At 31.1% G+C, this 21,746-nt stretch overlaps 3 protein-coding genes across 3 annotated transcripts in view; 1 reads left to right on the forward strand and 2 right to left on the reverse strand.

Annotated features, from left to right (window-relative positions):
• LOC110031067 (nascent polypeptide-associated complex subunit alpha-like protein 1) overlaps nt 1-8,973 on the forward strand; it is a 25,738-nt gene extending 16,765 nt beyond the window's left edge. The window contains exons 2-4 of the mRNA XM_020734106.1: nt 1,047-1,128; nt 8,110-8,240; nt 8,476-8,973. Of these exons, the coding sequence (XP_020589765.1) occupies nt 1,047-1,128; nt 8,110-8,240; nt 8,476-8,808 (546 nt within the window). The 3' untranslated portion in view covers nt 8,809-8,973. The remainder of the gene's footprint in view (nt 1-1,046; nt 1,129-8,109; nt 8,241-8,475) is intronic.
• Nucleotides 8,974-10,513: 1,540 nt separating this feature from the next.
• Nucleotides 10,514-16,348, reverse strand: LOC110031057 (elongation factor 1-beta-like). Its single transcript, XM_020734096.1, has 6 exons — nt 16,146-16,348; nt 15,822-15,944; nt 15,387-15,465; nt 11,532-11,661; nt 11,330-11,443; nt 10,514-10,788 (listed from the first exon to the last, which is right to left on the reverse strand). The coding sequence occupies exons 1-6, from the start codon at nt 16,229-16,231 to the stop codon at nt 10,625-10,627; spliced, it is 696 nt and encodes a 231-aa protein (XP_020589755.1). The 5' UTR covers nt 16,232-16,348; the 3' UTR covers nt 10,514-10,624.
• A 3,019-nt stretch (nt 16,349-19,367) lies between these two features.
• LOC110033825 overlaps nt 19,368-21,746 on the reverse strand; it is a 6,012-nt gene continuing 3,633 nt past the window's right edge. Inside the window, exons 2-3 of the mRNA XM_020737943.1 lie at nt 20,796-21,092; nt 19,368-19,640 (exon numbers count right to left, since the gene is read on the reverse strand). Coding sequence (XP_020593602.1) covers nt 19,574-19,640; nt 20,796-21,092 — 364 coding nt within the window. The 3' untranslated portion in view covers nt 19,368-19,573. The remainder of the gene's footprint in view (nt 19,641-20,795; nt 21,093-21,746) is intronic.

A 21,746-nucleotide genomic window follows, 5' to 3' on the forward strand; every position in this document is an offset into this window, starting at 1 on the left:
CTTGAATTCTTGAAGACTAGAACCATTGATCATTATCGAGAGTTTTCTCAAGTGACTCCCGTCATTTGGGATGTAATTAACTATAGGGGCTTGCCTCTATAGGGAACTTGAAACTCAGGTAAAATAAATCCTATTTAATCTTTGTATTAAATAGGGGAATTTGTCGGTCATATATAAAAAAAGTTCGCAGACCAAACGGATGTCACAAATCTCATAGTTTGCAGGATTGGGTCTATCGCTGAGGTCTACACTTATCTCTCGGGAAGGTGTAGTATTTGCGGTATCAGGCACGATTTTGCAAACTATCAGACTAATGAGATCAATTTGGTCTCATTTTTCAAAAATTAAAACATACTGCTTTCAAAACCCAAACTATATATATCTTTTATATTTAAATTAAATCCCAAAAAAAATTATTTTTATATATCCTATTTTTCAAATAAATCTAATCGAAAAAAAAGTTGACCGACAACGTGACATATCTATTGATGAAATTATGTGTCCCGAACACATGTTGGACATGTCAATAATATATATACATATTTATTAAAAAAAAACTAAAAAATAGTATACTAATCATACAAATTAAGTAATTAATATTTGGTTACTAATTTTTGGTCTGTTTGCCTAATCTAGTTACCCCTAATTAGGTATAACTTGATGTATAAGTGTATGGACCATCAGAAAAACTCTTATGCACACTCCACAGGGATTGATTATTTCTGGTTTAATCTTCTTGAATTATTTAATTTCTACCTATAGTGATTTTAGTCAGTCAGTCTTTTTTTTTTTGGTTGCCAAAATACTCAAATTTTAGTGGTTCTTATATTTATAGGAGTTTGGTCGAAATAATTCCAATTGGTTGCAAAATAGTTTTGTACTCGCATTTTGTTAATCTTCAACTGATGCTTAATTGTTTGGCAATGTTACCTACTTGCACTACTGCTATTTTTCAAGTTTTTTTTTGCTCATTTTAATTTTATCTTGTTAAATTTTCTATATTAACTAACTTTCCATTGCAAAATTCTTAATTCCCTCTTTTGTAGCCCGATGAGCCTATTGTTGAAGATGATGATGATGAAGATGATGATGAGGATGACGATGAGAAAGATGACGAGAATGTAGAAGGTAAACCAAGACTCCTTTTACTAACAAATTGTCCTTTGAATCTGCATGTTAACTTGTTCTTGAAGTTATCAATATAGTTTAGTGGCAGTCACACATACTCTAGACAAACTGAACTATTTAGTCTTCTGTGGTTTTAAGTTGTGTCTTTTTCCTTTGAATATAAAGTGGCGTTGACCACTTTTGGTAAGATTTATCTTCTCTCTTTCTCCACATCTTCATAGCTTAGGATCCAGCCTTAAAACTTCCTTAGAGGCTACCTTAGAGTAGTGAATGGTTAAAACCCAAAATTAGAATTCAACCTAAATCTTCACTCCCTTTAATTTGAAATATGCTTAAATTTAATCCTTAGCTCATATTTTTGTGTTGACTTGATCATGTCTAGGTTATTAATATTAAATGTTGAGTGGCCTATAAGGTCTTTGATATGACTTCCAGGGGATCTATTGAGTCTAGAGACTTGACTTCATGACTTAGACATGTTTTAGACTCTTGGTTAACCCATGCCTTTTTTGAGTTAATCTTGGATTGGTTTGGATGTACTTAGGTTTGATTTGTATGAGCTTGACTCAAATAAAAAATAAAATTAAAATCATCACAATTTGAAATTTAATTAAATGAACTTAATGTAAAACTTAAATTTGAACTAAACTCAACTTAATGTAAGAAAATGAACCCATTATCATGGTCTTGTTGGCTCATTGTAATGCTTAATTTTATTTTTTAAATTGCGTTGTAGTCATTGTTATGCTCGGAGGAGCATATTTCGAGTTCGACAACAATTTGATACATTTTTTAGGTAGAGTGTGTGTTTCAAAACTTTCATATATGAAATCCTATTCTACGTACAAATTTTCTTTCGGTTTAGGGTTGTTTCGCGAAACATATCACATGAACACGTCCATATCGTCAAAACCATTCAAATGAACCCGTTTGTGTTCGAATCGGACTTGGTTTGGGAGTGCGTTGGGACCATGATAATTTGGGAGATAATAATAATAATATAGAATGTAGGGAATCAAAATTAAAACTGAAGGTATTTGTGTAGGGAATTTGAAATAATATAGAATGTTGATGAATTTAGAATTGGCCCAAATCATGTGAATTTTAAAAGCAAGCAAAACTCGCTACATGCGATTTCTGTCTTTTCTACCGTCATTCCCAACGCAATCCCCTTGTCTTTGGATGCATGCGCGCTAATTGGTGTTGCATGTCGTAATACAATGCATTTAAAATTGGATCGTAAGAAGCCTGAAAAATTTTTCATTGCATTAACATACAACTAAGAGTGTGACATTTTAATTACTCTATATTTTTAAAGTACATGCATTTAAAAAACATTCAAAGTATCGCCATTGAATGAAACACAGCCCTCAGGAACATTGTTTCTTGAATCATTTTTCAATATGATTAACGCAATAAAAAGTAGGATAATAATGGTCCATAACCCAAATTAGTTGGGTCTGTTTGTGATTACTCTTTATTTTTATTTTTAATTCTGTGTACAATAAAAAAATATTAAGTCATTGATACAACATCTATGTTAAGCCTTTTTTTAACAATTTGATATTTTCTTAAAATTATGATAGCTTGTTCAAAGTTTTCTCACTTTTCAAAACAAGTTTTAATGCTGGGGACTTTTTTTGAATTGGTCATGTACCTGGTTTGCATGAATTATATTCAACAATAGTGAAAAGACACTGATGTTATGAAATCCATGATCGAAAAACTTGTAAATAATATTTTATGAACTATTATTTGATGAACTTCAATATTTTAAAGTCTTGCTACTAGGACTGTCAAAAAAGCTCGTCATAACATCTTTTGTTCTACTCTATAGATAACTCGTGTTCGATTTGTTCTTGAAGAAAACAAGCCAAACTTGATCAATTTTTTTTGTGCTTGATTTATAAAAACACTAACAAAGTTTTGTTTGTTTGTGTTTGGCTCTTTTTAACTCGAAATAATTAAATGATAATATTTATTTATTTATTTTTTATATTAATTTTTATATATTTTAAAAAGAGGCTAAATTTAATTATTTTTAAAATTTATTTGGGTAGTATGATTATAAAAAATACAAGGTCAGGTGTTAGATATGTAAATAAATAGGATTTAGGCGGTGTTTATGTTAAATGTCCCTAAAATGGCGCACTCGGGTCCCCCAACTTTGATTTAGAGGTTAGATATGTAAACACATAAGAGTTGGGTGGTATTTGGAGAAAGTGCCAAAGATTGAAGAAAAAGTGTCAACTTAGGGTCATTTCCTTGGCTTATACCTTACTGAAAATAACTTCAATTAGTGTTTAAGAAATAAATCTGATTGGGAACTTGGTCACTTCATTGACTTGGAGAATAAAATTTTAGCCAAGATTGAAGGATTTTGCTTTGGGTTGTGGCTTAGTTCAACGTCTTGGTGACCATGAATCTTGTCTAACACGAGGTTTCATCCTAGGTTGAATCATCTATTAGCTCTCATGTGATTTACCATTTTAATTATAAAATGTTGGAGCGAAGGGTGCCATGGTTGCCTCCCAATATTTTGATTGTTTGATAAACATATCATAGGACTAGGTACGTCTGGAATAGCGACTAGAGACAACATTTTTTTTTTGTACAACAGTTTTTATAGTTCAATATTTGACAAGGCCACAGATTGAAGATGTTGCTTCATGAGGGGGAAAAATTATACTTGTGCATGAGAACATAGTCTCCATAAATTGGACCTAGGAGATTGGTGTTTCATGTATATTAGATGGAATTGGAGTATTCTCTTTATATGGATGGGTCGGTCGGGTAGTCTCTGTGTATCCAACATATGAATTCGTGAAGAATGTTAGCTTACTTAAGGTTTGTTTATTAGATGGTTGCTCGATGATTGTAACCTATTATAGAAGATCTCAAGTTGAATTGTTAAGGATTGATTGAACCCATTCTAAAGACATTGTAGATGTTTGATTATAAAGATATGTTTTGCCTTGGATTAACCTTACCTTGCTGAGGTTTTAAGGCTACAACACTATATGAAATGATTAAACTTATTATAGTTATTATAGTTGCATAGAAATTTAGAGATAGTAAGAAAAGTAATTATGTTAATAAGCAATTCATTATAGATTGACAAACGACTAAAGTTTCGAAGAAAAATACATATAAAAGGTGTTTTTGCTTTAGTATTTATGTAAAATGGGCACGAGATATTTCTATGGTTAAAAATTTTTTTTAATTATAAAATTTAAATCAGTTAGTGTGTCTATGTGAAATGTAGTATATTTTCATGTGTTACAAAAATATATATATAAAATAATAATAATAAAAATAATCATAATATAAAAAAAAATAACAGCTATCTTTCAAAAACTAAATTGTTCATAATGAAAAATATCAATCTAGGTGAGTGATTGGCCAACCGCTTGTGCTCATCTGCTAGAAAAGAAATTGGACAAAAAATCCAAACATATGCTTAATCTTTAAATAAGAATTTTCTTAATTTTACTTATAAAAAATATATCATAAATGTTTAATTTTTTTTAGTTTTTATTTCACTAATTTAAGACTTGTTTTTGACACGTCCTTTTTTAATATTAATATTATTTAAATAAGACACGTCCAGGACGTGTTCGATATGTGTCTGGTGTGTGTCGGGTGCACGGCTTTTTAGTTAGAAGTGTTTGTGCATCATAGGTGACATGTAGAATGAATAGTCCCTTAATCCTAATTTGATGGCTTTTGAAGCCATAAAGAGGTCCAGTGAAGAATTGGAGTTTTTTTCTTATGAGACCGATCTTAAAATAAGTGGAAGGCATTGATAGGATTCTTGTTCATCGTTCTTAGCATTTATAGTTAGAGGTTCTTGATAAGGAGATTAACTCCCTCCCCTTAAGCTTAGATTTGTAAATGATAATTGAGGGATTGGAAATTAGTTTGCTTTGCAGGGGTCTGGACAAAGATTTTCCTCTTACAATTTCTTTGATTTGGCTCATCGGTGTCTGATTGCCTTATTGTTACTGTAGAAACTTCCGAAGTTACGGAGTCTCAATAAGGATGGAGTAAATAATCTTTTAGTAGAAGACTCCCAAGAAAAGCTCCATATAGGAGCTCGAAGTGGAATTCTGGAATTTGATAAATTTTACCATTGAAGATGGGTAGAGTGACTTCCTCCTTTAACAACATATCTCTAACTAATAGAAAGGATCTTTCATGATATCAAGATTGGTGATGGAATGATCAATGAAAATTGTGTTAGTTTTCACAAATGAGAATTGAAGGAGTGAATAAAGTTATGATCTTATTTGTCCCGTTAAAGCGGCAAGATAGACTTGGCATAAAATTGAATTGGTCGTCTAATAGATTTGTATGATTGTTTGAAAATGATCGACTTGCTCATATAAATCCAGAAACACTTAATATGATTCAAAAGTTGACATTTTGAATCAATGTGGGATTGGGTGATAAAATATTTGTCTAGTTAAGGTTGCTCTTTAGGTTTCGTTATAAGAGAGTTTATTCGTTATAAAAGATATGTTTATGAAGAAATAAATTGAGCCTTTCAAAATTGTCACGTCCCTCCCCTTTTTTGAGTATTTGGAATTCCTTTATTATGATGATGGGCATGGGAGTCGATGTTGGGCATATATTCATAAAATGATGGGTGATACATACAGTCTTGGATGAGTTTGATGGTGAGGGAGTGCTATTGTTTTCTTAGGCAACAATGTTTTAGCTTTACCAATTAGCGGTTGATACGAAGGCGAGGTAGTGTTACTCAGTGGTGAAGATCATGAAGATAAATTATTTCATCTTATTATTTCTCTATTTTCTTTTGTTATGGATGTTCTTACTGGCCATTTAGAGGAGGATGTATCTTGGTGTATTCCTTTGCTGATGATATTCTTCTTGTGGATAAGTTTGAGAGAGAGTTTGGGAAAAAAATTGAAAGGTCAACTTTAGGGTCTAAAAGCTTTCGTTTTGGTCGATCTAAAATTGAATACATAGAATGTAATTTTAGTAGTAGTAGATCTAGTGGCAAGATTGTAATAATAAGTGATCATGCCATTGAAAATAGTGAACATTTTAGATATCTTAGGTCTATTGATCAAAGTGATGGTGATATAAATGGGATGTTTCTAGTAGAATTCAAGTTGCATGGTCGAAGTGAACGAATGTGTCAAGCATATTGTGTGATGCTATTGCTTAAACTAAAGGAAAATTTATAAGATGGTGGTCAGATCTGTATTGCTTTATGGCGCAGAATGTTGGCCTGTAAAAGAGAAGCATAAAATTAAGTTGAGTGTTGTTGAGATAAGAATGCTCGGGTGGATGAGTGATTTTACACTTAGAAACAATATGTGAAAGGATATATCTGTGAAAGTGTTGGAGTAACTCCAGTGGCTTATAAGATTAGAGAGAATTGCCTTAGATGGTAATCACATTAAACCTCGACCATTTGATGACCTTAGGAGAGCTTATGTTTTAAAATTAACTTATGTTACGAAAGGTGGAGGCAGACATAGAAAAACTTGGGCATGTTGTATAGAAAATAATCTTAAGTTATTAGAATTAAATGAAAATATGACACGCAATAAGACATAATGGAGAAAAATGATTCATGTTGCCGAGCCTAATTAGTGGATTAAAGGCTTGTTGTTATTGTGTCGTCGTTTTTCTTTCTCTATCTATCGAGCCTTTTAGAGAATGATCAGATGTGCCACCTCGAGTCTCTTTTCCCCCTTAATTTTACGGTGAGAAGGGTCAAATGAAGGTTAAGAATGTCAATTATATAAAACCTAAATTGCCTCATTTAGAGAAGCCCTTTATAGTGTTGCACTTATTATCTAAGGTTTGAAAGCCCTTTTAGCTAGAGTTAATGTATCACTTGTTGTATGGAGCAGCTTAGTTATGATGGGTGGGATTGGTTTTCATTGGTAAGGATAAACTGTTGTGTGCTGTAAATGTTTGCTTTTAGTGTCGGCGTGTTTACTACACTAAGCCGATACTAAAGTATTCTAACCAAGCATTGGCATATGAAAATTATTTTACACTAAAATCGTTGAAAGGCTCACACATTGGCACTTGAAAAATATTCTAAGAATGTTTTTTTTTTTATTAAGGATGTCTTTATGTACCACCAAATTTTGATGTATTTACATATTTAATACTCAAATCTTAAGTTTATTTGTATAACACCTAAATTTCAAAGTCTATTTTGGGGTGGCTTTTTAATTTTTTTGTTTTCTAGACAAAACCTATGTTTGTGTGCCATTGCTTGTTGCTACCTTTAAAACGTCCTTTGGTTGGAGAAGCACAATTTTTTATGATTAGATATGTTAAAAGTGTGGTAGCTTTAATAAAATTTAATAAAAGTTGGTTTATCTTATCAAAAAAAAAAAAAAGGAAAATATTTATTATACTTTACCATTTTCAAAAAAATTGCTTTCCCCTCAATATTTATGTAATTTATACATCCTTCAGCAGTGCCAAACTCTAAATTAAGTATAAAAAAACTCTAATTTTAACTTGCGTAAATTAAAATATTCTTTTTTATGTATATGCTCTCATGTGATCCTGTATATAATTAAATAGCTACCTTTCAAATTAACTTCCCGGCTATTCGTATGTAGATTAGTTTTAAAGTATCACTGTTTTCTTATTTAGTACCTCAAATATTCAAAATTGAGCCAAAATAATCCTCTTAAGGACTAAATCGACATAAATTGAATTAGGATCACTTTGTATCATAGTTTTTACATGAGTGGATCATTCTGTATGGTTCAGGGATTTATTACTCCGAGACTAAATTTTTTCACAATGAAGATTTTTCAAGATTATTTTGTGATTTAATCTTAAATATATAAATTTAAGTGGTAAACATATAAATATTTACAAAAAAATGTTGCTATGTATAAAGACCACCCTTTTATTTGATCCCTTTATATATTGTCTGTCGGTTGAGTGAAATCCCATCTTCTATGACATTAAATACAGGTCAAGCGGGTGATGCGAGTGGCAGATCCAAGCAAAGCAGAAGCGAAAAAAAGAGCAGAAAGGCCATGCTGAAGCTCGGAATGAAACCCATCCCTGGTATCAGCCGTGTCACAGTGAAGAAGAGCAAAAATGTGACTCCCTCTCTCTCCCTCCCTCTCTCCCTCTCGCTCTCTCACCCCTTCTCAATTTTTCCCGCAATGTTATCTTGTGGTATTTACCTAAATATCACACAACTCTTATGTATTTACAAGTTTAGGTGTGAGATATGTTAATACATAACAATTGTGCGCTAAAAGTATGTAAATTTCCCTATCATCTTTAATACCATCACCACCCTTTTGTTCAAATATTTGACTCTGCTTGTAGATCCTCTTCGTCATCTCAAAACCAGACGTGTTTAAGAGCCCGAATTCCGACACGTACGTAATCTTAGGCGAAGCGAAGATCGAGGATCTGAGCTCGCAATTGCAAAGCCAGGCTGCTGAGCAGTTCCGAGCCCCGGATCTGAGCCATGTGATAAGCAGCAAGCCGGACACGTCAGTAGCTCAAGACGATGAAGAGGTCGACGAAACTGGGGTGGAACCGAAGGACATTGAGTTGGTGATGACTCAGGCTGGTGTTTCGAGGAGCAAGGCTGTTAAGGCTCTTAAAGCGGCTGATGGTGATATTGTTACTGCTATCATGGAGTTGACCACGTAAGTTTTTTATGGGTTGAGCTTATTGTTTGTTGTCGGTGGCTTTTGCTGTTATTGGTGATATTTAATTACATTTCAGCCATAAAACTTAGTGTTGTTCTGCTAGTTGGCACTGTAAGCTATCTAAAATCATGATTTGTTTAAATTTGATGTGATACTTTGTTTTGCATTTTGTTGCTTAATTTATTGGGATTTTTTAAATGAGGCTGGTTTTTTTTTTTTTTAAGATTTACATGCTTACTATTAAGTTCTTATGTATTTATGTTTCTAACATCTAAATTTCAATTTTTTTGTTACATGACATCTTGTCTAATGCTTCAAAAGGTGTATTTGCATTTTTAAAAGTAAAAAATAGTGGTATTGTTTGTTACAAGTTAGTTCCATCTAGGATTGTAATCCAGTCGAGTTGAGTATGTCATGATTTGGATTTGGCTAGGGAGAATCATACATTCATGTTCAATTCAAGCTTGAGACTGTAGCTTCAAAAATATGCTTGTACCTTTGAAATTTTTAATTTTCTTACTTGATTTGTATTTGATTTTTTATATTAATTTAAAAGCTAAAGTTTAAATGAGGATTTCATTTGCGTATAAAATTCAATATTTAATCTGTGCGTGATTTTTTAAGGTGATAAAAATTTTAAACTGGTATTTGATTTGTTTTGTAAAATAAAGAAACAAGTATTACTTTTCAAAATAATATATATTTAGTTAATATTAAATAAATTTGTCATAAACTTTTTGGTAAATTAAAGAACATAATTAAGTGTTAAATTTGTTAGATTAATTTATAAAAATGACTGAATATTTAATAAATTAAAAAAATAATAAAATCATATTAAATTTATTAATATTGAAATTAAATTATAATTAATTAGTATTGAAAAAGTTATTAATAAATAAATTCTGCTTATTTAAGTTTAATCTAGATATAATTGTTGAAATATGTTCAAATTTGTTTAATTCAAGTTTTAAATTTTAAAAAATTATTCAAACTCAATTTATTTATTAATTTGTATAAACAAGAATAAATATTGATCGAGTCAGAACTTTTAAGTTGCTTGTCAAATGCATTAATTCATTTACAGACCCAGCTCCATAACTCTTGAGCTTGACAAAATAAAAAATAACATTAGTCGCAAAACTCGTGTCTATAATGAAATACACCTACATTTTTGTTTGTTTGTTAATTAAGAACTTATGTTTGCAACATTTAAAAATTATTTTCTATCAATTTTATGATAATTTATTAAAAAGGAAGATCATTTTTATTTAATTGAAATCAATCACTTGTGGATATGCTCCTTCATTTTTTTAGGAAACTTTACATATATTTCACATGATTTGACTGTATTTACTTAACAACTAAATTTTTATTTCTATACTTATAACACTTTGAACTGATAAAATTAATTTGAAACCCAAATAATAGACATTCTTGTGTGATATTAAAGATATGAGTGCTATTCATGCATATATAAATATGAAATTTTGAGTGTTAATATTAATATAAATAGAAATTCTCAAGAGCATTTGCATAAATAGAATATTAGGCAAAATGATCCTAAAAAATCATCACTTACACAAACATTTGAAAAGTATAATAAGCCTCATAAATTAAGAACAATCCTCAAAAGTTCCAAACAAAATTGAAAGTACAAAAAAAGGAAAAGAAAAGATAAAAAAAAAACAAAAACCAAACTAACAACATAACAAAACATCCATCTTGAATATTCAACCACATAACCATAATATAAATATCACTCAAAACTCACATAAAAGGTCTGAGAAGCTTAGAAAAATGTAATTTCCAGAAATATGTTAGATCTTATTGAATGCCACAATATCACAGCTCTGGATGAACTCATTGCAGGGCTCAACAGTGAGGTGTTCTTCAATAAGAGAATCAACTGACACTAAATCATCAACAATTGTCATCATTATCTGAAGCTTCTTAATCCCATATCCAACTGGAACTAACTTGGCTGCAATATAACAAGGTAAGCATAAATTAATAAATAAAACTAATCAAAAAAATCATTTAAAACTATGGAAGATTTACATACATAAAGCCTAATTCCTGTGTATTGACATATCTAACACTTAAAACTTCAATTTTTACACATATGCCACTATATCAATGCATGAAAAGATTTATTTCACTTTAGACTACTCTTGACGCGATTAGAAATAAAAAGTGAAATTTAGGTGTTAGACATAAATACATAACAATTTGTGGTATGTATGTAAATACCCCTAAAATATATAATATATTGGTAAACATTTGGGAAACTTAGATACATAATACATACCATACAATTCTTATGTATTTACATATCTAACACCCAAAGTTTAATATTTACATATGCAGGAAAATGTGTATTTTACTTCTAAAGAGGATTGTGATGGTGGTATTTTTGATGTGATGTCCAGGATTTGAGTGATGTGCATGTAAATATGAATGTTTGGGTGTTAGACCCATAAATACATAAGAATTGTGTGGTATGTATGTAAATATTTTCATACATGCACCCCAGAGAAGCCCTTCCATTTCTACACTGCGCACTGCCTTCTCCAGATTCACCATATCAGTTTCATCATCCCATGGCTTTACATCCAACAGCACTGAAGATTTACCACCTGGGCAACACAAAATATTATAATTCAATCATAAAAAAAATATACAGTAATAAATAAATATATATATATAGTGGCTTGGATGACTCACTCTCTTTCTTTTTCGTGGAGGCCTTGGAAGCTTCCCGATCTGCAGCGGCCTTCTTTTCATCTTCGGTTTCATCTCCAAAAAGATCTAAGTCATCGTCGTCTTCCTCATTGGTGGCTGCAGCTGGTTCTTCCTGCTAAAATATAATATTTCATAAAAATGAAGCAATAAGAACATATATGTTATAAACAAAATATATTAAAATATACAAAAAAAAATAGAATTGACAATTTTGCTTTATAATAATATAAACAAAATTAGTTTTTAACCAAAACATAAAAGAAAACTTAAAGGTTAATATTTTGTTCTAAAGGAAGTTCTACATATAAACTAATAACTGATACAAATATACTCTAATTTAAGCAAGTTTAAAATAAAAATAGAACATTAAGAAAATGGTTCATAATATTATTGAACACAATTGTAAATTACATAAATAAATATTTCATATTAAATCATAACATCTAAACTTTGCTTTTTGACACATCTAACAACTAAATTTTGCATTTTACATTTATATCACCCAAATCATTCATATCACATAAAAATACTACCATTTCATGCATCGGTGAGGCGGTATGCATGTAAATATTGAAGTTCAGGTGTTAGATATGTAGATACATAAGAATTGAGTGGTAAGTATGTACATCTTCCTATTATTTTAAAGAAATGTTTAAACATAAAAAAACATAATGTAAATTATATATTAAAATGTAAATTATGATACCAAATAATAATGTTTAAAAGATCTTTCAAAAGTTAAGCAACTGCCATTAACTGCAATGATAAATATATATATATATATGTATATGTATATATAAACTCGAAATATAAAACTTTAATCACAGATTTGGATCTAGAATGATACCAAAAATGAATGCTGCGAGAATGAATGCAAAAGTTTAGCAGTGCAAAATGCTCTATTTATAAACATATCTAGAACATTCAATTCTTCTTGGGAAATTTACATAGATACCAAACAAATTTCGTTTTACATTTACATATCTAATACCTAAATTTTCATATTTAGGTTTATAACATTATGGTTCATATTTAAGTTTATAACATTATGGTGTGATAAACCAAAGCATGAAAAAGTGCATTTAACTTTTTAAAAGTAGGTGATAGTGACGTTTTTGATATGATTGCTATCCATGTAAATATGAATGTTTAGGTATTGGATATGTTAAGTATATAAGAATTGTTCGGTATATATGTTTTTGACCTGGTATGCTGTGTTGTTCTAAATTTTCGAGGCAGAAACTCCGATCATGAAAATACTCATCAAAACATGCCCAGTAAAATTTTGCCCAATAAGATAATCATATAATGCGTTGTTCAGTTAAGTGTCTATCTTCACCAAACAAAAAGCATGTGCTTTTATGGTGAATTTAACACTCTTAGAATACACTTAATTAGCAACATTTATCTCAAACACTAACATTCAAATAGAATGTTAATCATTCAGAAGTAAATAGCATAAGTGAAATGAATCTAGAATTACCTGATGTGAAAATTATGCCTAAAAATAAAAACAGACTGTTATATATATATATATATATATATATATATATATATATATATTCACATAAATACCACTCAATTCTAATGTATTTACATATCTAACATCTAAACTTCAATTGTAAACATACAAGCCACCGCGTCTTAAAAAAAAGGTGTATTTCACGTTTTAAAATTAAAAGTAGTGCTGTTTTTTTTTTTGTGATATGAAAGATTTGGGTGCTATAAGGGGTTGTACGGCAACGGATGAGATTTAAGTTTGTAGGATTTACTAAATCCTGTAAATCCGTTTAGCAATGGATTTAATAAATTATGTTAAATCCTTAAAACTCTCTGGCAATTTCTATCAGGATTTAAAAATTTGTTATGGTTATTAGACTTTAACAACAAATTAAAATATAATTTAGCAAATCATGTAAATTTGACTTCTTAAAACATTCTAAAATAGCCAAACCAACTTCTAAAATTCAATTAATATTTTAATTCAAAATATAATAATTAATAAGTATATATTTACTAAACTAATTAACTATTAATTAATTTTTTATTAAATTAATTACTAAATAAAAGTTTAATATTTATAAAAGAATCATTAATTAATTATTAATTATATTTATTAATAATTACTTATAAATTAATTGAACGAATAATTAATGATAAAAATAATAAATAAATTTATTTAAGTATAATTAATCTGATAATATTTTAATCATTATTACTTATTAATCAATTAAATTAATAGAATTAACTTAAATAAAATTAAATTAAGAAAATTAACTTAAATAAAATTAATGAAACCCTCGCCCACATGACACCTTTCTACCCGAAGCCCCGCTGCCTACATTGCTCCTCTTCCCGAAACCCTCGCATGTTCCCCCGCCCCTTTTTGTTTCGTCCAAAACCATCGCATGTCACCGATCCCTCGCGATAGAATCACAATTAGAGATAGTTTGGAATACAACAATGGGATTGCATCTTATAGAGACTCGAAACTCCCTTTTTTTTTCCTTCTTCTGCTCCTCTCCTACCCGAAATCATCGAGGAAGATAACTTCACATTTTTTTTCTTTTTTGCGCAAAGTGCCCGTCCCATATTTACTAAATCCACTAATTCACGGTGTTTAGTAAATCCTGAGTTTAAGGCCCGAATCCGTGAAATCCGGATACATCAAATCCAAAGATTTTTATCCAAAATAACAGTGGCAAGATTTATGTTAAATCCAGCTTAAATCCTATTCTACATCTGTTACCAGATAGACCCTAAATGTAAAAAGTAATCTTTAGAGGTTACATATGTAAATACAAAAGACTTGAGAGGTGTGTATGTAAATGCCCCTTAAAAAATGAGTAATATTCATGTCAACGGGGTAAGCATAGAAAAACAATAAATCATAAAAATTGATCTGTCATTTTGTTAAGAATCAATCAATCACTAAAAGATGTCGATTACAACTGAGATGGATACATGTTCAAGATAATCTAAAATTTCCATTTCACAGCATAGCCACTTGGAAAAACAAGGGCTATTGGGTATCCTATTTTACGAATGATTTAAACAATAGTTATACTAGGGGCTGACAATTTAGCTCGAAGATCATCAATCGCTCAAGAATTGACTCAAATTTTGGCTCAAATTAAGATTGGATTGAAGTAAACTAGCTGAACTGTGAGCTAAAACACATGAATTGAATTTATTTCGAGCCGATTTCAAGCAATACACAAATTGAGCTTGAAATTGCTCAAGATCGGCATAAAGTTTTCTTCATTATTTACAAATTTGTTTATAAATAAAATCTATTTAATAGAATGCTAAATAAAAATTTAATATGCAAAAGTAGTAAAACTTTTTAGTTTTTTTAAAACTTATCTGTATTCATTAATTATAACCTAGGTCAACCGAAACGAGCTGGAATTTCAAGCTAGAATGGTTTCAAAAAGCTCAATATCAGTCAATTTGTTTAGATTTCATACATGTTCAATTCAATTTTGAGCCGAGCTGGCTTGAAATAGGATACAATGAGCAACGAGCCAATTTCAAGCCACATTTAGACCCAATTTTGAGTTGAGCACAACTCAGCTCAAAATTGGATCATAATTCTTGCCCACGTGGCTAAGCGGTTGGGTGTTAAACCGTCTAAATATTCACAGAATTATGCCATATACATAGATTTTACTAAATCATTCTTGAATTAAAACCCTTATTGTAGCCAAAAAGCCCGGAAACATGATCATACAATTCCCACATCATACAAAAACTCATTAGAAAAATAAAGGTATTACAAATTCGAGCTCAATACCTAAATAAAATTTTCAAAATTCAGCAGAACTAAACAATTACCTGCTCTGTTTCAGCAGCAGAAGGAACCGGTGCTGCAACTTGCCCTCCAATCTTTACACCGGCAGCTTTTCCGGGGAATCTGAAATGTATAATCCAACAAAGAACAATTTAAGATCTGAGCTACACTGGAAATAATCTTCATGTAGATTGATAAAACTGTATCTTTTTTTATTTAAAAAAAACATAAATAATAATACTAAAAAATTCCATAAAAGTTGAAAACAAGTGAATTTTCCATAGAAACTCGATTCAATTTTGCTATAATTCAACTGCAATTTATCAGAATTCAAACATTCCAAATAGCAAAAAATATGGAACAAATTACAAGCTCCTGGTCATAATCATATTCACACAAATCTGAAACTCAATCAATGAATCTACAGCAGGCTATAATAGCAACAAGATAAGACGGAGAATAAGAAAAGAAAAACAAACCTTACAGCCAAAGCAGATGATACAGTTTCATACCATCGGCTAGCATTTTGGAAGCCAGCTCCAGGTTTTCCTGTTACTGCAGCATAAACTCTGATGTCGTCCTTAGTAATCTGAATCTGATCTCTGATTGCAAAGGGGATTGCAAAGGGAAAAAAAAAAAACCCTTTAAGCTTATTAAAGCATCGAAAAGTAGAAAATTACCCCAATTTCATGTTAGAGCTTGAATATCTCTCAACAATTCACAGAAACTAATGAATCCGTTTAACAAAAGAATAAAAAATTGGTTTTTAAGAAGTAGAACTAAGCTCGTGGAGGAAAATTTACCCGGAGATATAGGTTTTCCCGGACAGGAATTCATCAAGAAACTTGAGACCGACTTCGGTGTGAAGATCTGTGAATGAGATGGCCATTTAGGGTGCAAAGGTAGAATAAGTGATTTGGGAGAACTTGGATGAAAACCCTAGATGCGCAGCCCAAACCCTAGATGGTAGTCGTGAGGATGATTTAATTGAGAGCGTGGGTATTTATAGACTCGTAGGATCCGGTTATCTACGGTGAGGAATCAGCTATCTGCAAATTTTGTAAGAAGGATTTGTTTTTTTATGAAACGAAATAAGAAGTTTATATAGATATCAAACCATTCTTATAAATTTATAGAAGATTTACAAGTATACCACTAATTCTTATGTATTTATATACCTAATCCTTAAACTTCCATTTTTATAACTATGCCATAAAATGTGTATTTCATCCTTTAAAATTTAAAATAGTGATATTTTTGGTGTGCTTGGAAAGATTGAGAGATAAATATATGAAAGTAAAGTTTGTGTTAGATATATAAATGCATAGGAAAGGAGTTAGATATGTTAGTTGTCGAGGTGATATGCTAACATCACTTGCTAATGTGTGAGCTGTAACATATCGGCTGCCAGAGCGATTTATCAAAGTGACTTGCTGAGGTCTCAGTAAGCATTCACTGATATCAACTAACCCGCCATATGATGTTATCGTTAAAGAACGAACATACATTGATATTCATTTATGGGTTGTCTAAGACATATGTCAACATCATTCAATTGGAGTATCGTGAACAGACTTCGAACGATGCAAACTATGTTTTTATATTTTATTCCTTCTCTGTAATGTCCCTCAAAGATAGGTCTTCAGCCTTCAGGGACATGTTCTAACCCCTAAAATATATCATCTCCTTGCTTCCATCTCCCTTGTAAGGAAGGGGAAACCAGGGCTTGAAAAGCATATGTCTATCCCTCTTCACCTCTTCCTTCACAGGCCTTTGTTGGGTTGTGTGAACCCACAAATGATACAGGACCAGACATCCTAAAAGGATTCAACACATATTTTAACGCTACACTAAATCTATAATACATGTTATTAAGTAATTAGCGCAAAGAATCGACAAAAAACAAGAAGAAAACACAGGGATTTAACGAGGTTCGGCAAATTATCTACGTCCTCGGGAGCAAAGCAGCGGCTTTCTTTCAATCGCAGAAAAGAATACAAGATATCCCTAGGGTTACATTGATAATTTTGTAATTATAAAATTATCATTGTACTGTACTGCAAGGGCGTTGCCCCTGCACCCCAACCTGCATGACAAAACTCCCCCGATTTAACAAATTGCTTCCGCTCCACTCTGCTCACTCGCTCCGTTGGCTGGCTCCATTCTGCTCCAGCATATGTCCCTTTATCTGATATTTGAGTCATATCTAATAACACCAAGTAAATATAAAAGTTAAAAGTGTCGCTCATGTAAATAAATAAAAAATGTAAGATGTGTCCAAAAAATTTTTAATATTCGTTATTTATTGTTAGAAAGGGTGAGAGAGAATATCTGATCGTTCTTATTTTGAAAGAGATCTTGCACATAAGCACTAAAATAAAGTAACATGGAAAACTCAAATAGATTTGGAGTCATATTCAAGCCACTAGCATTCAATATTGATTAGATTAATTGCACTTATTGGAATTCAAATAAGGCACCAATGAATATAGCTGAAATAAGATTGATTTTAAAATCATTCATGTTTGAAAGTGAAGAATGCAACATCACTCTGACGTTGAGCAATGAGGCTCTAGAGGCGCTTTCATATGGCAACATTCCCCCTCCCATTAGGGTAGAGATGGCAACACCTAGGGATGGAGATGATGTCGAAGTGTTGATCAGATGAGACATGAAAGTTGTAAAGATCGTTAATAATAGCAGAATCAGCCATCATCTAATGATTGTTATACCCGTATGTTGATTCTTCTACAACGTTCGATGGCCTTAAAATTTGAGTTATATAGGGCTAGTTAAATGTCTCTTATCGAAACACTCATTTTAATTATAAGCCTACAAAAAATGAACATATACAAAATTTATAATCACGTGTTAAGTTCTAGTTTAGGATTCATTCGGAGTCACAACATTGGATTTTCTTGTAAAAATATTTGTTTAATTTTTTCGAAATAAGTCAAGCCCAAAGGATAATATATGCTTCAAATCTGCGACCGAAAAATAAACTTGAATTCTTTAGTAATTTATCCACAAGAATGATATCATCAACGAAAAACATACACCAAGGTAGATCCCCTTTCACTCATGTCTGATTCATTTATGATCATAAACAATATTATTGAAAAAGAAATAATAAACTCATTAAATAATTCAATTACTTCATAACAATGTACTTATTTAAGACATAATTATAAATTTATTTAATTGATAATGGACACAAATTACTTGTTTATGCTCATCAAAATATTTGTTTATTCCCTAGATCATTAAATTAAAGATATATCGAACATCATTAAGTTCTAATTAATAGGCTCAGGAAGCCATATTTAGTAACCACCATGCTGCCCAATAATGTTAATCTTTAATAAACTCGATAAAACTCACTCGATTAGCAAAATGAATTGAGCTTAAACAAAGCTCAAATAACCATCATTTTAGGTGAACCAAGCTTGCATGCCACCACAAATAACTCGGATAAAGCTGGAGCACAAATAGGACTTTGACAAATGATCTCAAGCTCAAGTAACTTTCCGCTCGACTCAACCCAGTTCATTACCAATGTTTAACTATCAACGATTAGTATTTAATGCTTGACTAGAAATGATTAACATACATATCACCAAATTCTAATGTATTTAGATATCAAATTTTTACATTTATAGCACCCAAATCCTTCGTATCACATATAAAATACAACTATTTTATCTTTCAAAAAGAGAAATACACTTTTCCATGCATAAATAAATTAGCATATATGTAAATTTTAAAATTTTTGGTCTGTTTGAGACAGCTACAACTAATTAAAAAGCAATCGTGAAGCTGCTGAAAAATAATATAATGTTAAAATAACTGTAGAAAAATAATATGATGTTGAGAAAACTGCACTGACTATTACAATTTTTTAAAAAAAAAAAAATCAGACCGCTGCTAAAAAAATGTTAGCGCACCTAATCGAGACCGATGAGAAATGCAAATTTCAACAACAATTTTTTAAAAGAACTGTCAAAACGCAATTTACCCAAACAGACAATTAGGTGATAGATACAAAAATACACATAAGGATTGAGTGGTATTTATGAAAATCTTTTATTTTTAATGATCATATATACATCAAACAGTCAAATAATCATCATCTGGAATAATCAGACATGGTGTTCTGTTGTGAAAGCTGCATTATAAGATTTTCCACATCGAACTCTTCAAAAGCATGAAAACTGCATGGAAGCTCATTAACTTATCCAGAAGGCTCTGCGTGCCGCTTCACAAAAAGCTTCCTTAAATCTTCAGTAACAACATTGCTCCTACCACATTACAATGCGAAATTTCTTAATATAATGAAAAGAATAATGGCATACATCGAAATAAAATTAACAATCACAGCCAATGCCTCACAAATAGTTTCCAACATGGCCATAAATACACTTCATATCATAACACTACATATGCACAGATTGTGAAATACAAATTATATGGATATCATATTAATAATGTCCAATTTACATATTATTTTCCACAATAAACATCTTTAATTCATGCCCTTAGGGTTGCAACTGAACAGAGCGTCTGACGGGCTATCTGTTGCTCAGCTCAATTAGAACTTGTTCGTGATTTTTTATTAACTAATTGAACAAGCTTGATAATTTTTGTAAAAATTCGGTTGCTAAATAAATAAGCTTGAACAACTTTTTCTTTTTTTTTATTCATTTATATTCATAAATAATATCGATAAAGCTCATGAATAAGCTTGTTAAGAAGCGTGATTAAAGCTTGACAATGGCTAGATTAAAACTCACTCCTGTACAGTACTGTTTAAAAGTTTATTTTTAAGCACATAAAGTCTTATTTGATACAACTCGTTTATTCTTCCAAACAAACCAATTGTATAAAGCTCGCTATGGCTCGATCATGTATCGTTTATTTTGTTTTTAAATGAGTTGCTCATTAATAAACTCGATGATCTCTGTATAAACTGAGCTCAAACATATTCATAAAAACTCGATCCGTCAAGCATGCTCTTACTAAGCAAGCTCAACCTCGAACAAGCATCAGCCTAGCTCGGTTCGGCTCATCTCCTTTACAGCCCTAGATGCCCTTACAAAAATTAACTAACTTATGTGCCCCAATTAAAAAAAATTTCAAGCTCCATCACTCAATATGATTAAAAATAATAATGATTAAAAGATCACCCGCATCAAAATGAGTATTTTTTAGTTAAATGACATAGTAATAGCGAGAATAATGGAATTTGGAAAAAACTGAAGACTAATAAGTGCTTTTCTACTTTTCAAATATACAAAATAAAATATAACTTTAATGATTAATTTATTCAGATTACCTCTTCTCTTTTCTATTTTATGTTTCTTTTGCCAAAAAAAAAATGATAAACATTTATCATTGTGAAAATTGATTGCATGCATTCATATTGTTTAGTAGAAAAATTGGCGTAAAGAAACTACCTTCCCTTTAGCTGAGGCGGGATAAAGGTACTGCTGCTAGTATCAGAGATACTTCTTGAATTGGGTAGGCTTCCTCTAGGGTTCTTATTTGATGGATGAACAAAAGCTGATCCATTTCGCTCCCTCTTCCTCGACGCCATCTTCGTAATCCCAGAGGCAATGTGAGAAAAGCGGTTGTTGCCGCCGTATTGCTGCGGCGAAAATGATGGTGATGAAAGAAGAATGGAAGCATCGGGGAGCCTTTCCATAGACGGCGCATTAGAAGGAACAACAACGTCTGGATGCAGATACGTTGAGCTATCCATCCAATATACAAACAAACAAAGCTAACTTATTCCCTGTAGCCTAAGACTTTGATAAGATTCTTAATTCAAAAGTAACTTAAAAACCAAATATGAAAACTTGATACAAGAATTCTAGATTTAATGCAGGATGTAAGCATGCCAGCCCTTGCAGAAAAATTACAATTCAGTAAAGTTAACAGTAAATGTGTCAAAGAACTAAATATGTATTTTTGACAAGATGTTAAGGATTCAAGTGGTTTGCATGTAAATATGAATTTATAGGTGCTAGATATGTAAATAATATCTAGCACCTATACATTCATATTTAAAAACCATCACTGTAATTATGTAAATATATAAGAATTGTGTGGTATGTATGTAAAATTCCCTTCTTTTTTTTTTTGTCTATTTGATTAGTTGTATGAACTGGTCCAAAATGGCTAATCCAGCTTGATACTGGCACGAATTGGGCATTTCAATCTCCTCATGTAGAACAATCAATTTCATGTATGCCAAACAGTAATTGGCATAAGCCACAGCTACAACAACAACAACAAAGCCTTAATCCCACTACGTGGGGTCGGCTACATGAATCCTTTTTCTCCATTGCGTCCTATTTAGTGTCATATTTTCATTTAGTTCTAGTAAATTAAGATCATTTTTAATA

Source organism: Phalaenopsis equestris, unplaced genomic scaffold (genome assembly GCF_001263595.1).
Source record: "Phalaenopsis equestris unplaced genomic scaffold, ASM126359v1 Scaffold000002, whole genome shotgun sequence".
Lineage (NCBI taxonomy): Eukaryota > Viridiplantae > Streptophyta > Magnoliopsida > Asparagales > Orchidaceae > Phalaenopsis > Phalaenopsis equestris.

Excerpts from the sequence above, each read along its gene's own strand:
- LOC110031057 (XM_020734096.1), bottom strand. The coding sequence starts at position 16,231 with ATGGCCATCTCATTCACAGATCTTCACACCGAAGTCGGTCTCAAGTTT. Across the intron at positions 15,945-16,145 it reads GGGAAAACCTATATCTCCGG|AGATCAGATTCAGATTACTA; the intron begins GTAAATTTTCCT and ends CTTTGCAATCAG. Across the intron at positions 15,466-15,821 it reads TCATCTGCTTTGGCTGTAAG|ATTCCCCGGAAAAGCTGCCG; the intron begins GTTTGTTTTTCT and ends TATACATTTCAG.